Below are 17,056 nucleotides of genomic sequence, written 5' to 3' on the forward strand. Positions count from 1 at the left end.
CAAAGCTGCTGTGCGCTAACTACTCTTGGAAATGCACCCAGCCCCCAGCCCAAGGCAGGGCCTTCTCTCTTGTCCCAGCTTTGCTACCAGAATGTGTGTGTGGCTGTCTTCAGCCAATACCGCCCCCTCCACCACCACCACCACCACCAACGTGAGCATCCCAAGAGTAGGGCCTGGGTTGATTGGGCTGCATCCCCAGCACTCATCAGTGTCGAGATAGATGCTCTGTGGTGTCCCTTAAACAGGTGGAAAGGTAGAGGCAGCCTGTGTGGTTTAGGAGCCCAACCCTAACCTAACTAACTCTGGCTGACCAGAGGCGGGACCACAGCATCTGCAGCCGAGGAAGGGCCTTGCCAAAAGCATTAACGCACAGCCCTCCCCGCCCCCCTCTCCCCACGCCCCATGCGTGCCCTGCACGTGCTCGGTGTCCCGGCCCACGTTCACCAGCCGGACTGTACCACTCTCCGCAGGGGAGAGGCAGAGGGGCAGACAGAGGGAGCAGCAGGAATAACCAGCGCGCCTCTGGCCGTGGGGACTCGACCTCCGTGCCTCTCTCGCCTGCGACCTCACCGCGCAGAGCGGCACCCCTCCCCGCCCCCGGCGGAGCCGAGCCCCAGCGCCCGCCCCCGGTGCAAGTGGGGAGCACCTCGGGGTGGAACGGCGGCGCCGCCTCCGCCCGCGTCGGGCCCCGCCCCTTGTGAGGTTATAAAGTGCGCGCTCCAAACGGCGAGCGCATTGGCCGCAGCCGGGGCTTCCCTTCCTGGTGCTTCTTCGGCCGCCACGGGCCGCCCGCCGGCCCCCAGCAGCTTGTGCCGTAGCCGAGCCGGCGTCCGCGCCGTCCCCGGGCTCCCGTGCGCAGCGCGAAGCCCTGGCCCCGGCGGCCGTGGTATGGGCCAGGGGCGCGGCGGCAAGGGGGCTGCCCGCAGTGCCGCGACCTGCACCGGCGTCAGCATGAAGACCTTCATAGCCGCTTACTCCGGAGTCCTGCGAGGTGAGGCCCGGAGGGAGAGCTTTCGTGGGTGTGTGCTGTCACGTGAGGGGTCTGGGCGGTGGGGCGAGGGTCTGGGAGGTGAGGGGTTTGCAGGGCCTGGCGGATTTTCTTCCCGGGGCTCTAAAGCGGCAAGGTTTTCGGGACACGCTGTGATGAAGGACGGAGGCCAGCAGAAGCGTGTTCTTGTAATGAGGGTACGTTGCTGGAGGACTGGCCGCCGTGTGGGTTGAGGTCCCTACCCCTTTTCGTTTATGAAAGCTTGCCATCCCCGCTCCCCGTACACCATTGCTGTCTGGGAAGAAGAATGGTTGCCTCGTGGGATCCCAGGCGGCCCGGCATGATAGTCGAGTCGGGGTTCCTTCCCTGACGCTCATCAGTGTTTGCCACCTCTGTTACATCACTTCCCTTCCCCCAGCTCGTTTTAATCACCTGTGAGATAGGGGTGGCATTTGACAACTCCTCTCCGGCCTCCAGCCTGGTTGGTGGCCACGGGCAGTTCCCTCCCCTCTCTCCTCACCAGGCAGACTAAGGCGGGAGAGACTGGATGGGGCAGAGTGGCAAGGGTTTTGCAATCCCCTGAAACAGCCACCATGCAGAGGACATGTCTGGCTGGGACAGGTGTGCCAACACTGCCCTCTACCCGACGCCCATCCTCCAGCCCAGGCTCTGGGGCCCGCTCAGCAGCAACTGTGAGCCTGGCACACTTAGCAGGCGAGCAGAGGACCCGGGTGCCCTCCAGTGTGGCCCATGCCCCTGGTTCACCAGTGTGGAACTGAGCCCTTCAGTGACTCACTGGGAGCTTTTCCCACGGGAGGAAGAGCACCCCTTCCACCTCTCACACCGCCCACCTGTAGTTGAAGAAACTGAGGCTGTAGAAGGCATGAACTGCCCAAGGTTTTCTTAAACAGATGCCTTGGCCGTGGGATTAAATACAAACCTGGGAGACCCTGGGAAGTTACCACAACTGTGCTGGTTTGAAAGTGCCTTGCTTGAATCCTCCTGCCCCCTAAGTCTTTATTCTGCTTGCTGAACCTGTCCTACTTAGAGTTTTCCTTTAGTAACTAACAATCGCCTACTCTACCCACTTTCATTATAAAAATAAAGCATACTAATTATTGGAATTTTGAAAAATATAGAAAAACAGGATGAAAATAAAAATTGCTGGTATCGACTACCCAAAGATAGCTTCCTATTGCCATTCTAGTATGTTCTTTATCATTTATACACATTATATAGATAAAATTGAGGGCATGCTGTAGATATAGTTCTGAATCCTGTTTTCTCCCTCTTGATGTTCCATCATGAGTGTTTTCTTCTGTTACTCAAAATCACTGATAATATTCTCGTGGCCACAAGGTAACGTACCCTGGAGCTGCGTCACAGTTTAACCACGTCCTGGGTACTGGTGGTATTCCCTGTTTGACTATCTGACTGTCGCTGTGACTGCCCCTTTTGGTCTGGGTGCTGCTTGTTGTCCTTGGAGAGGTACAGAACTATTGGCACCATCTTGGGGGGCAAACAGTCTTGGCTGCCCATGAACCCTGCCCAATAGCCTCTGACAGTCCTTTCTCTCGTTTAAGAGTGCTGGTCCATTCACTGTGCCCTTTGATGCCCATAACAGGGGAAGAAAGGGACTTACCCATGTTCATGCTTTTAAAAATGCTTTTGTCTCCAGGGGTTGGGCCGGGGATGCTCCCTGTGCTAGTCCTTTCTCGAGATCCCTTTCCATCGCCCCTGCTGTCCCCAGCTGGGAACTGTGTCTTCCAGGAACCAGTGGTCCTGACTCGTACGTTTTTGACCTAGAGTTTGTTATTCAGGAGGACTTCTAGTGAATGATTTTGAGCAAGTCACTTAATATCATCAGGAGCATTTCCCCATGTTGTTATAAGATCTTGAAAACATTAAAAAATATTTTTATTAAAAATATAACTAACATACAATATAATTAGTTTCAGGGGGGAACACTTTTTTTTTTTTTTATTGGCTGTAAGGAATTCCATCACGGGGTGTAGCAAGGGCTGTTATGAAACCAAAAAACCAAACCAATCACTTTAACTCTCTGGGATCTACTTTGGTGAAAGACTGGGTGAGGTAGGGAGGGTGCCAAAGCAAATTTTGTGTTATCGAGGCATCTTCATTACACCTGCTTTCTACATCTTTGGTCTTTGCCGACACTCCCCAATGGCCTGGTTTGCCTCTGCAGATAAGGTTCCACTGTTGTGCGGTGGGGAACACCCTGTTAGTGGCGATATTCAAGGAGAGACCATGGATTCTGTGAAAGGAAGTCCTGTGATGGGTAAGAGATTGAAACAGATACCTTGGTGTCTGGTTTCTTGACCAAAAGAAAAGACCGGCTGTGGGAGCATGGGTAGGTGGGTGTCTGTTAGGAGGAGGCGGAAGTCTCCGCTGGTATTTTCTAACCTCGGAAGGACTCCCTGTGCCAGGGTGGAGGCTGCAGACTTCGTCAATTTGCATCCCTGCCTTTGCCCCTGGATGGGAGGCTCTTTAGGTCAGAGTCCTCTGGCGTCTGCATATATTTCTAGCGTTCAACACAACTCAGCATGAGATGGTGGCAGCCCCAGTAAAATTCTGAGCTGATTTGTTTTGTGTCGTTCCAAAGAGCCAGGCCAGGAACAGGAGTGGGATGATGGCTGGCAGGTTTTGATATCATGGAAGAATTCTAACAGCTGTTGAGGACTGCAGCAGGCTCCTCATGGATGAGGGTGGAGCGCCCCATCACTGGGGATATGCAAGCAGGTAGTTGGTAGGGGGTGAAACTAAGAGGCTGGATTGTTGGGGGATACCTCTGGAACTGAGGGTTGACGGCTGCTTAACCCAGTCCTAAATTATAGGATCACTGTCATGTTCCCCCCCAGTTCTTTGTAGCATTCCCTCTCCTCTGTGCCCTTCCCCAGATGCACAGAGGCCACTTTGGGGTTATTGGTGCTCCCGAGGGCTCTTCTGAGCTGGGAAAGGAGGGCCATGAGTAGTGTTTGGTTAGCAGACGGGGTGAGTCATTGGCTAGTGTGGAAATCCTGCCCCACCCCCATCCTCCCACCCCCAAATTCAGCAGCAGTGCTTGAGTCATAAAATCGTAGCTGTCTGTCAATGCTGAATCTGGCCCAGCCCTCATGTTACAGCTGGGACACTGAGGGCCCCCGAGAGAAGGCACTGGTCCAGAGTTCTCAAAGCCAGGCTTAGAACCCAGATCCACCTCCCAGTCTGTGACTTGCCTTCTTAAATCAAGAGAGGAGTGTGGTGAGGCGGCGACGGTCTGGGCGCAGGACTCTGGCCATTGTAGGTGCTCAGCCACTTCCAGTGTCCGTGATGGGGGTGGCAGATCACCTCTCCCAAGCTTTTTGAGGGAACCCCCACCCCCCGCGCGCCAGCTTGCCCTGATGGATAGAGACACCATAAATCCCCCGAGCTTTGATGCCACGCGAAATGCCAGTTGCCCCTCATCATACTTCACACCTTGCCAACTCCTCCTGATGGGCATGAAGCCCTGTGCGAGCAGCGCCCACCACCTCATGACTTCATCTCCTACCATGTTGTACCCCCAAACTGCCAGTGGTTTTCCTCTTCCTGCAGCATTTCCACCAGTTCAGTCCTGTCTCAGGGCCTCTGCGTGTACTGCCCGTCTTCTGCCCAGGTCTTTGCATGGCTGGCTTCTGATCACTCAGTCTCCTCCCATAGCCTTTTGTGACCACGTCACGCAGAGATCTGCCCCCTAGTCGCCACATCTTGTTTAATTTTTTTTTATAGCCCTAGCATTACCTAAAATATGTGTACTTCTCAGTGTAGGCAATTGTGTCCTGGATAAGAATATCAGCTCCTTGGGAACAAGGACCTTGTCTGTCTGTCTCAGTGTTGTGTCCCTGGCATCTAGCAGAGTGCCTGGCATGTAGTAGGTGCTCAGTAAATACCTTGTCGAATGAATGACTCATTAATGGGCCCTCAACCCTCCTGAGAACTGCCCTGTTCCTCTTGGCAGGAAGCCCTGCTTTTAGCCTCAGTATAATTCCTCAGGCCTTCCTCAGGCTTCCTCTGTGCCTGCCTCTGCTGGGTGCCGCGGCTGCAGCTGTTCCGTGCCCTGGAGACACCCACAAACTCTGGAGGAGCTGGCTCCGGGGCTGAGTGCCAAGTGGGTGAGGCCGGGCTCACCATGGTCCCCTTGTTGCTTCCAGTGCTTAGAAAACAGAGAGCCAGAATTCCATCCCCGGCTTCCCTCTGGGACATGGCTGGTGGCTCACTTCTCATCTGGGGATGTCTCTCCTTCTACATGGAAAATAGGATCAGAAATCTCAAACTCTCAAGGATGTGAAAGTTTGAGTGAATGTGACTGGAAAGTGCATTGTAAACCAACTTGGGAGGCTTGAGTTAGTCCTTGTCGTTTATCCTGTGCAACACATGCAGCAGTTCTGTGGAGAGTGGCAAGCTCTGCTCTGGGGCATCCAGTAAGCTTCCTTTGGCTTATTGATGGAGCACCTCCTGTGTGTCAGCCCTGGTCCCTGCCTTCGAGGAAGTAAGATGGTGGAGGGGGGAGGTGTAGATACAAGATGATGGGCACAGCGATCCACGCAGTGACAGGGCAGGAAGAGGGGAACTGGAGGGCTGGAGGTGAGGGTGGGGAAGCCAAATCCCCTGGGTTAGGGGAGGCTTCCTGGCAGAGGTGACATTCTGTCTCATACTGAAAGATGAATAGGCATTCGCAAGGCAGGCAAGGACGTTCAGGTACAGGGAACAGCATAAACAGTGGCTTGAGATTTGGGTGGGAGGGCCAGTCTGACTGCAGGGTCTCCAAGTCGACAAACTGGGCTGAGGTCCTGCTACGCGAGAGGCAGAGATAAGGGAGACAAAGCCTGTTGTATCCAGGCCTGGAGTGGCTCACCTGCACCCATCTTAGAGGGGAAGATTTGAGAGCGCCTGGTAAAGGAGCCTGGTGCACTCAGTTTCTTGGCTTCCACCACTTGTGGGGGCCCCTGGTATGGAGCTGCTGCTGGCAGATTTGAGGGCCTGGGGTGAGGAGACAGGACTGGGGTCTGTGCAGGCCCTGCTCTGCCACGGAACTGCTGTGTGGCCTCGGCAAGCCACGAGCCCTTCCTGACTCGCAGTCTCCTCATCTATGAAACAGGCAAATGCATCATCAGAGTAATGTGCCTAGGGTATGCTGCAGACCCAAGGAAGCTGAACCCACAAACCCTTTGGGCAAATCAAAGAAGCGGGACACGTGAATTTCTTTCATTATTAGAGCAGATTTGTCAGCCTTGAGCAAAGGGCCAGGAGCCTCACTCTGCATCTGCTTCCTGTGTGACCTTGGGCCAGACCCTGCCCTTTTGGAACCTGGACCTCCTCTGTGCCGTGAGGGGCGTTAGATGAGATGGCCCCCTCGGGTTCATTTCAGCTCTGCTGCAGGACTGGGATTCGAATCCTGCCCCTAATTGCTGGGGTGGGGGTCCCTGGGGGTCAGCCTCCTCTTCATTCTTGCCCTCATGAAAATGGGCTCAAGTCTTGCTTGGGGCCCAGGTAAGCGTCACAGAAGAACCTAGCTCCCCGCCCTTCCTCATGCCTTGTGATAGGGGCCTATTTTGAGGACTCCTTGGTGACACCCACAAGCTGGTGGTGTTGCCATGGCAACCCCTCCCACTTCCGTAGCTATTTTTTTAATGTGTCAGAAGGTGGGGGTGGGGAAAGCAGGGCACCGGGCGTCCTCAGCAATCACCTTCGTGGTCCTGGTCACAGTTCCAGTGTCAGAGCCCCACATCCTTGACCTCACCTTCCAAGACTCTCCCTACTCCATGAAAACCACGTACTTGAAAATCCAGGTCTCTGGAGTAGCCCAAGGAGGGGCTTGTAGTCCCTTTAGGGGGATCTTTGTGATAGAAATTCAGTAGTAGGTACTCGCAGAGCACAGGCCCAGGTTGTCAGCGCCTCAGACTTCAGCTGATCTAACCCAAACCCCTAAGTTAGTGTCAGTGGGGAGACTGAGACCTGGAGAAAACTGGAGTAGCCAGCATATCTGTGGCTACTCAGGAAGCCTGGATCCTCGGCAGGAGGCCCCGGGACCAACAAGCAGGCCTCGGCTTGTCCTGACGGCCGTGCCAGGAGCTTCCCAGCCAGCGTAGCTGCCACCGCTGTGTTGGCTTCTGGGCGGCTTAGCTTCCTCCTGGGGCCAGATGTCCCACCTGGCCCTGCTTTAAGGACCCCTAATTTGCAAAACAGAACCCTTCATTTGGGGATTATTAATCTTTCCAGGAAAGAACTCACCAGTGTGTTGGGACCAGGTAAATGGCTGGCCAGTTGCCTTGGAGCCCTTAGGCACCATCTGCAGTCGGTGGAGGGAAGGAGAGAAGTGGGTAGCCATCTTCCTGGCCTTCAGGGGTGAGTCCAGGACTCCTAGGCCTGGGGTTCCCCATCTGTCATGGCTCCCTTTCCACTCTCACCTAGACTCACACTCACATTCTCTTTGCTCCGGCCTGGCTGAGTTACTACAGTTCATTCCTCAGACTTAGGCTCTCTCCCTTCCTGGCCTTTGCAAGTGCCATTTGCAGGACTCCAGTATCTGGGGTCCTGGCCCTGTACCTCCCTCCCATCAGCCTGCAAGCTCTTACTCATCCTTTACTTCTCATCTGACCCCTTACTTCCTCGAAGAAGGCACCCCCGAGAGCATCCTGCAGGCTGGGTTGGGGGTCTCCTCTGAATTCCCTGACCCTGTCTTACTCTCTGTGCCTGAGTATTCACAGCCCTCTGTCCTTGGGCTGTCATAGTTGGGGTGGGTGGTCCCGGGAAAGAGCTCAGCCTCCAGCGGTTCCCAAGAAGCCGAGAGGCAGGGTCTGGCCGCTCCCACCCTGGTGCAGCACCCGGTATATAAAGGGTCCTTAGAAAGCACTTGTTGAATGATTGTGAATGTTTGGGCTCCACCTTCGTCTCCCTCCCTCTCGAGCCTTCCCCTGTTGCCCCTGCCTTTACCCCTCCAGCAGAAAGGAGGCCTTTCCCTCCTGATTCCCCAGGAAGCTCCATCTGACCCTCTGTCATGGCCCAGGTCAGTCCGCTGTGGACTGGGCTTGTCTCTTCTTGTCCAGGCCCTGTTTGTTCACCTCAGTCCCCTCGAGTGTCCAGTCATTCAGCAAACATTGGGCGAGCTCTGCCTGACCCCTTGCTGGGCACAGGCTCTCAGAGGAACAAGACACGGTCCCTGCAAACAAATGCACACTCTTTCCCATAATGAGAAAGGCTGAGTAGAGGGGTGAGGTGGGGGCATGTGGGGTGGGGAGGGGAGGCTTCTACCAGGAAGGGTCAGCCTGAAAGGGTAAGGAAGGTCCAAAGGGCCAGCGCTCAGTGCGTGTCTGGTGTTGAACCACCGGCCAGACTTGGCAGGTGACAGGAGTCTACCTTGGGGGACTGCAGACAGGGCCAAGAATGCGAGGAGACTTCCTGGAGGGAAGCAGTGTCTGGCTGCACATGGGCAGTGCAGAGTGGGGCCAGCTTCACGTGCAAGTCTTGCAGGAAGGAGCACAGCCCTAGACTCGGACTTTAAAATAATGGGCCTGGCCGTCCAGAGCCACGATCGACCCCTTCATCATAGGTGCGGACTCCTGCTGAAATCTACCTGGCGGGGCCTGGAAGGGAGCTTGCCTCTGGCCCTGAAGTTGTGGCATCTCTTTGGCACTTGTCCTAGCTTCCTGGACTTCCCTGGGGCTGGAAGCGTCAGCCAGGGATCAGTATGTCCTTCCTCTGCCTCCATGCAGACTTGTAGCCAGCCCTGTGGAGTAGCTTGGGGCGATTTCCTCATTGTCCACTTGGCAGTGTGCCGCCCAGGCCAGAGCTTACTTAACAGATGAGAAAACAAGCTGAGAGAGGCTCAGGGACTTGCCCAAGGTCACAGGTGGGCCCCAAGGGCATCCTTGGGGCTGGGGATCTGAACAGAATGACTTCCCCACTCACAGAGCCCCTGGAGGCTGTTCACTTTCCTGTGATCTTGTTGGCATCTGTCTAGCTCTCTAACAGACGTGCCGGACACTGTTCCTTTTTTATAAGTTGTTTGGATTCCTCACAACAGTGGAGCATAACTAAGGAGCACACTGAGTTTCAGACAGGACCTCATTGCAGGGAAGAGGTCAGAGCCAGGGTTTGAATCCCAAGTCTGCTGGTGCCAACACTTTTGCTCCAGGGCAGGGCAGGGGTTGTTATAGCCATTAGACAGGAGAGGATACTGAGGCTCACTTGATAATTACCCAGCATTTATGCAGGGCTTTACTTTTTATGAAGCTCTTGTTTATACATTATTTAATTCTCACAACAGTCTGGCGAGGTAGGTATTAGCCCACTGTACAGATGAGGAAACTGAGGCTTGTACAGGAGGTGACTCACCAAGGCTAGGCTTCCTGCGAGTTAGGGGTCAGCTTCTCTTGACTCCCAGCTTCCCGTCCTCTGTACCTTCCTGAGGCTAGTACGCTGCCTCCCCAGATGCTAGTAGCGAAGGTGGGTGGAGGACGCCGTGTGGGCCGTCCAGTGGCATGTCCCGTGTGCTGCAGCCTCCCGGGGAGGCTGGCCATGCTCAGGGCCTCTTCCCCACAGGCCCCTCTCTGTAGCTCATCACCCCCACAATGACTTTTCCTTGTAGCTTTCATCATAGCCTGACACTGCGTCGTACCTTCACGTATACGTGCTTTCTCTCCCTCAGCAGCGTTTAAGGCCCCTAACGGGTGAGCCTTCAGCTGCTGTGTCCACTGCTATTTCCCAGTGGCTAGTATAGTGCTTGCAACCTGCTAAGGGCTCCATGCTGCAAGTCTTCTCTCGGTCCCCACACACATCCTTTGGAAGCCATTTTTGACTAGTGTAGCCCTTTCCAGCTTCTCTGTTCTCAGCTTCATTTGGGGTAAACCCCCATGCCTGGGTCATAGAACATCTCTCTGGGCCTGCCTCCTCTTTACAAGTCCCTCTGAGCCTGTTTCAGCCGTTGCCCCCAGCCGCAGTACCCACTTTCCTCCTCTGTCTCCCAGAGCTCGTCTTCAGGGCCCTGCCAAGGCCTCCAGGTGACTACCCTCATTCCGCTCCCCGTTCTCATCACACACAACTTGGTGTTTGCTCCTTATTAATCCCACGTCCCACTCTTGTGATGGTGGAAACAATGACAGTAGCTACCGTTTAATTACCCAACGAACACCAAATGCATTTTCTTCATTCAGTCTTCCCAACAAACCTGTGAGGGGGGGACGACTGTCCTCATTTAACAGATGAGAAAACGGGAGCTCAGAGAGCCTAAGTGACATGCCCAAGGTCCCAAAGCGATGCAGGGGCAGAGCCAGCGCAGGGACCTTTTTCAGATGATGGGGATCTGAGGTCAGACCCTGCCTCTTCAGGCGTGTGTGAGAGGAAGCCCTGGTTTCATCAGCCATGGGCACACCTCCCTGGTCACTCTGCTATCAGATATGGGGCAAGGAGGTGCTCAGACACAGAGACACCCAGCCCCACCCCCAAGCAGGGCCTGAGACTGAGGGGTGTTTGGCCCCGGTGCTGTGGGCAGCTCTGGCGTACCCCTGGCAGCAAGAGCTTAGCTGGTGGGAACGCGTGGGTGGGGGGTTCACATTCCTTGCACAGCCGGTCTACAGGAGACTGTCCCCACTAGACTTGGGGCATAGAGTGGGGCAGAGCAGGCAGCCCTCCCTTAGCTGGGGTGTGTCCCTGAAGACTGGGTGTGACTGGCTTGGTTAGTGGGGACTAGCCCTCCACAGCATGGCATCATGGAAATGAGGGACTCAGAAGCCAAATACCTGCCTCGAGTCCTGGTTCCCCTACACCCTGACCGCGGGCAAGTGACTCTTGGATTCGCCTTGCCTCGGTTTCCTGCTCTGTGAAATGGGGTTGCCCATCCTTACCTTGTCCACCTTCCTGGGGAGTGCTGTGAGCAGTGATGCCCCATATCGACAGAAAGGGAGGGGACTCCTTTCTGAGTGTCAGAGAGTGCTCTGGGCTTCCCTGGCGGCTCCACTCCTGCCCTCTCCAAATCTAGAAGCAAGTGAGCTGTGTGAAATGAATGGTGTCCGGGAGCAGCTATTTGAATTGGCTGTTGAGGACTTTTTTCCATGGGACTAGTCAGCCTGTCTTGTCTCCCTCCATGAAAAAAAAAAAGATACCTGTAGGTAGCGGTTCTGTTACCATCACAGGTGGGAAAAGTCCTGCTCAGGGAACGTGAGAGTGGCTCATACCCCCTACGCCCCAGCCCCCAGCTCATCTCCGGGGTCCTCATTGATGGGGCCTTCCTGTCAGGCAGCCCTGTCTAACGTGGGCATCCAGGCCTTCAACGGCCTCTGGGACATATGGGTTTGCTCATTCACGTAGGACACCTCTGTGAGCGCCTTCTCTCACAGGCCCTGTGCACAGGGCTCTGGGCACAGATGAATCAGGTATCAGCCCTGGCATCCAGGAGACGCTGGCACAAGAGGATGGCCAAGTAAATAGATACTGGCTGCAGTGGGATGGGTGCAGAGAGTGTGTGTGCCGAGGGAGGGTGGGGGAGGGTAGCAAAGGAGCAGATTGGAGCTAGCACTTGGCTCGGTGCTGAGGCTTCCTGCTGGCCCCACCCAGGACTTGGAAACAGGCTGCGTGTGCAGGTGGTGGCAGTGGTGTCATCCGATTGCAGCATTGGCATGCAACCAGCTGCGGCTGGACCCCTCCCAGCCATAGCCCAGGCAGAGGAGATGCGGACAGCTGAGTGATAAGGGCTAGCAGTGGCCTGGGGGTGCCCAACTGAACCCTCACTTCCCAGCTGCTGGGCATGTGTAGCAGGGCTGTTGCAAGGTGGCAAGCCTCTAGATGGTGTCCCTAGGAGGGTGGACGCCAGAGTCCCAGCAGTTGAAGAGATCATAATATTTATCCCCTCCACCCCCGTTTCGTAGATGGGGCAACTGAAGCCCAGAGAGGTGAAGTGACTGGGCCAAGGGACACAGGCGTTGGTGGCAGGGCTGCGACTGGAACCCTAAGGCCTGCTGCCATTTAACCCACTGCACAAGATGCCTGCGCCTGGCCTGCTCCTCTAAAGGAAAACAGGTCATTCATCTTCCCCATCCGCTCCCAGCCTTCTCCCACTTTGTGGTGGGAGGAGAGAGAAGGAACTTGGGGGATCTGCAGCATGGGGACAGAAAGCAGGCCTGGCAGTTGGGGTTGAACTGAGCCAACTCTGCCACCCTCTGGCTGAGTGACCTTGGCCATGTCACTTCTCTGAGCTGTTTTTGTCACCATCCCAATGGGAGTGAGGATGCCAAACTCACCGGCCTGGTGAGGTGTCAGAACGCCTGTGCTTTGGAGTTCCCAGGGCTTCATGTGCCATGAGGCAGCATACCTGTCGGCCAGCCCTGCAGGGAAGGCGCCCAGGGGCCTGAGGACCAGCTAGCGCAGGCCTGCTCTTCCTCTCACTCAGCAAACCTCTCTGAGTGTTCGCTCTGGGTCAGGCCCCGGCGGGCCACTGGGCACCCAGGGGTGAATCAGACCCAGGTCGGGTCCTCAGGCAGCTCCCGGTGTGATAGGAGAATGGGCTTGTCGTCAGCAGTTAGGATAAGGTGAGCGCTGTGGAAGCCGGGAGGGAGGACTCCGTTTCTCCCTCATTTCTCCATTCCACTGGCCTCTATTGACTTCATCTTCAGAAAGGTTCCTCCATGGGGGTTGGGAGAGGTGGTACGATGGCCCCCGACAGTTTCAGGCTTGCATGGGCCTTAGTGTTTATAATCCCAGAGAAGGAAAGACAACCTCTCACCAAAGGCTTGCCCTATCTGGGTACTGAAAGATGAGGTGCCTTATCCCATTGTCAGGGGATCCTCAGGTAGGCAATGCAGAGAGGGCCTTTCTAGACAGAGGAGCCATGACTAGCTATTTCTTAGGTCCAGAGGGGCTTCCACTGGGGCCGGGCTTCAGCATGATGGACAGGCCAGCTCCTGGAGCTGGGCTCCATGGTCAGCGGTTGGAATCGTCTGGCCAGGAGATAGCCACGCAGTCCCAGGCCTGAGGAACGCAGAGTGGGGGCTCCTCCCTCTCGAGGTAGCCCCTCACTGATTCCATAGGGACACCTGTCACTCCTCAGCAGTCTTTCATTTCCCACTTTGTTGTAGAGCTGGTTGTGGGCCATACTTGGGACAAAGCTGGGTGAGAACAGACTGGGTAATGTGGGGAAAGCTTGGCTCTGGCTGACTTGCCCTGGGGCTTGTGAGAATCCCTCAGGCCCTCTTCTTCCTATCTGGTGAGGGTGAGACACGATGGTCTGCAGTTCCTGCACTGTCCTTATCTAATTGGGAGAGACCCCTACTAAGCTGAGCAGACCCAGGTCTTTCAATGGGGGACATGTCACCAGTGTGGAATTCCTGTATGCCCTCCTGCCCCCACCCCCACGCAGGAGAGCTCCACGTGGTGGTTATGAGTATAACCAGTGGTTGGCCCTGACCCAAAGGCAGGGGCGACCCTGGGCCCTTTTCTTTGTATTCCTCAAGCTGTTGGCCTTGGGATCTGGTTCGCAGTAGGAAGTGGTCCAGTGAGACAATGTCTGATGCCCTTCCCCCCATTGCCTTTTCTTCTCTGCCCAGCAGAAGGTGGAGGCCCCCAGCTTCTCCCTCCGCCCCTGCCTCCACTCCAGACTTGCCCTACCTGAGACTTTGGACTGAGGATCTTGTTAAAGTGCAGACTTTGATTCAGTAGCTATAGTCTGGGGCCTCATATCCTACATTTCTAAACAGTTCCCAGACCACACTTTGAGTAGGAAAGTGCTAGAGTCCATTCTGTCTTCTCTCCAGCCAGGGCACCCAGCTGGCCCCAGACCCAGAGCAGGGACTTGCCTACCCCTTAGCCTATCCTAGCTGCGTGGCTCCTGCTTCACTTCAGCTGCACAGCTCGGGTGGCAGAGGCAGCTGTTAGGGCATGACTTGGCAGGCAGCCCTTGGATCAGGGAGGGGTTCAGGCCTATGCTTGGGCCTCACTTCCCTCCCCTGTGTACGTCCCCAGGCCTCTCCCCGGGACAGGGGCCCTGAGTGCACCCCACCCTTGGATCTGCTGTGTCCTCTGGGCACTTGGCACTGCTGTAGGGAAAGGAAGGTGCCCTGAGTAAGGGGCAGGAGTCCTGGGTTCCAGCCTTGGCTCTACTGCCTGGGTAACCCTGTGCGAGTCAGTGCCTCTCTCCTGAGTCTCCCTGGTGGTCCAATTGGACTATTCTGGATGAGCCCAGAGGGCCCTCAGTCTCCAGGATGGGTTGTAAGGAGAGTGTGGCGGTGGAAAGGGCCTGTGACGGTAGGATTTTTATATAGGGGATGAAGGAGCATTTATGTGCCAAACCTCTCGAATGGCTCCGTGGCCTAGCCTCTTTATTTTGTTTTTTGTGCGTCATACACTACCACCTGTATTTTGTTTCTGTGAATCACATACCAACCTGGTTATGCTCGGGGGGTGTTAGATGCTACTGACCACCTAATGTGTGTGCCATTCCCTGGGGCCACGTAAGGGAGCCCTCGCGGTACTGCCTGGGGTCACATAGTGAGTGGAACCAAGGTTTGAAATGGGGTCTGACTTTTCTGTTGCACCAAGTCCCCTCCCTCTGACCCGTTAGACCAGGTAAAGGGGGCAAGGCTGGTATGTCTGTCTTGAGGTCTCATGTTACCTGTGTACCTACTAAAAGTCAAGCAGTTGTTGACTTGCAGCTGATGACGGTTATGTCCCTTTCTAAACTCTGCTGTGACCTTGTTGCTCTACAGATTTTGAAGAAATGCAAAGGCTTGAGCAGAAGACTCTAACCCCTCTCCCACTGTCTCCCAGCAGTAGGCCAGGGTGAAAGGTCTCAAGGACAAGACTGTGACTTAGTGTCCCCAGAGTGGGTGGTGTGAAGGAATGTTTGACCAGCACACAGTAGGCACTCAGTAAAGATGTGTTGAGCGAAGGGCATGCAGTTGGGGCTCAGCAGACGCGGGGTTTGAAGTGGCCCACTCCTTTGGTCCCGCTGGCGGAAAGAGTGGGGTGTAGATTAGGAACCCCACCCATACTCACCCCCAGGGCTGCGTCTCCGCAGTCACTAGGCCTTCTGGTCCCACTGCCCGTCAGCTGCCGGAGTCTGGGTTGTCATCCTGGGGGCACAGTCACAGAGCCAACTGAGTGAGCACGTCTGGTCCTAACTTCCAGGCGTGGCACTGGCTTGGTAGCAAGCATCGTCGCAGCCATCAGTGTCCCAGGCTGCCTGAAGCCCCCAAGCTTTGGGCACTGAGATGAAGTTGAAAGTGTAAATCCCTCTAAGGTGCTAGTGTTGGTGGCATTGATGGTGTTGGGGGTTGGAGGCAGGAGGTCTCGGCTCACTGGGAAAGAGGATGAGCCCTGGGGGTGAGGGGGGTGGGCAGGGAGGGGGCATGCTCAAAGTACGTTTGGAGAAAAAAACATTGCACATTGGATGTTGAACCTGTGTCCTTGGCCTCACGGACACAGAGAGCAAAGATTAAATATTTGTGCTAGATCCAGATAAAGGATAAGGACCGCAGTTTGTGAGGAAGGGAGGGAAGAGAACTGGCAGATACGAGTGCCTCCCCCTAGCCTCTTTAGAGACTTAATTTGGTCTCCAAAATAACCCTTTAAGGGGACACCATTCCCACTGAGTATATGTATAGAAACGGGGGCACAGAGAGGCATGTGAACAGCCCAGAATTATAAAGCTACTGGGTGACAGGGCTGGGGTTTGAACCCAGGTCTGTTTGATTTTGTGGCCCGTGCTCCTCTCACATCTAGGAAGGCGCCTGTGGGAGGAGGGTTGTGTAGGGGTGTCTGAGGCTGCAGGGAAAGGTGGCAGCCAGCTGACATCTCCCCTCTGTTGCAGGCACGGGCTCCAGCATCCTCTCTGCCCTCCAGGACCTCTTCTCCGTCACTTGGCTCAATAGGTCCAAAGTGGAAAAGCAGCTACAGGTCATCTCGGTGCTACAATGGGTCCTGTCCTTCCTCGTGCTGGGTAAGCTGGGGCTTAGTGGGCGAGGGCAGGCCGGGGCCACCTCCCCAACAGAGGTTAGAGCAGGACCTCTGCCCTGCCGGGGTAGGGGTAAGCACATCTTTCTACATACCACCTTTTGGGTCCCCAGTCAAGTGCTCTACTGCTAGGCATGCCTGAGGACTCAGTGAGCTTCAGTGGGAGGTGGTGGTATGATTCCCGTCTTATAGATGGGAAACCCAAGTCTCAGAGAAGGTGAGTAATTTGTCCAAAGTCACACAGATTTGAATTCAGGTCTGTAAGACCCCAAAGCCTATGCTTTTCCCACATGCCACCCTGCCCACCAACAAATATCGCTAGTAGGTACGTTGCTTTGCCTTAGGGTACTGCGGTGCCACGTTTGAGTCCTGCCTCTGCCACAAACAAGCTCTGCGCCCTTACTCAGGTTCCTTGAGTGCTCTGAAAGTTAGTTTCCTCATTTTGAACATGAGGAAAATGTCTTCTACTTCACATGGCTTTTGGGGAAAGTGAAGGTAAGGAATGAGAGTGGGTAGCACTGGGTGGTCCACCATTCACAGCTGCTTCCCTGGCCCATTTCACGCTGGCTCCCTCCTCTTTCTCAACCCCTCCCGGATCAGTGCTTTGGTGGCCGCTTCTGCAGGTCCTGGTTGGTGCCCTCACTCCCAGACCAGGGGCAGGACTTCATGGGTTCTGTGGGAGGAGGAAAGGGCCCGTGCCTGGGGCCACCCCTGCTCTCCTAGCAGCCTCTCGTCTTTCCCAGGCCCGTGTCCCCAGTGTAATAAGTGGCTTCCCCAACACATCCGGGCAGGCAAACCTGCTGCAGAGCAGCATAGAGTACATTCCAAGGACTGCGGGCGAGTCCCTCTGGGTGACCCACTCTACAGGACTGCCCAGGCTGACGGGGGTTATCAGGAATTACCTTTCAGTGCTGAGCAGCCATCCTTCCAATGTGCATGGGGGCCTCTGAGACCGCATTTCCGGGGCAGCTCCGTGCTGCCCCTCCTGCCCCATGCAGGGCAGAGGATGGGATAGGGGTGCTATTTGTCAAGTCCCCACAGTGTACCAGGCACTTGCCATGTCTTTCCTTGACTTCCCACTTCACAGGT

General features: G+C 55.5%; 1 protein-coding gene across 2 annotated transcripts in view; it reads left to right on the forward strand.

Moving 5' to 3' along the window:
* Positions 1-472: 472 nt before the first annotated feature.
* Positions 473-17,056, forward strand: part of DGAT2 (diacylglycerol O-acyltransferase 2) — a 32,416-nt gene continuing 15,832 nt past the window's right edge. Inside the window, exons 1-2 of one of the 2 annotated variants that reach the window (XM_081062982.1) lie at positions 473-991; positions 15,825-15,953. In XM_081062982.1, the coding sequence (XP_080919108.1) occupies positions 889-991; positions 15,825-15,953 (232 nt within the window). In that variant the 5' untranslated portion in view covers positions 473-888. Of the gene's footprint in view, positions 992-3,155; positions 3,288-15,824; positions 15,954-17,056 lie in introns of those variants that run through there. The other variant, XM_081062981.1, reaches the window with a different exon arrangement.

Source organism: Rhinolophus hipposideros, assembly GCF_964194185.1.
Source record: "Rhinolophus hipposideros genome assembly, chromosome: 10".
In the NCBI taxonomy this organism is placed as follows: Eukaryota; Metazoa; Chordata; class Mammalia; order Chiroptera; family Rhinolophidae; genus Rhinolophus; species Rhinolophus hipposideros.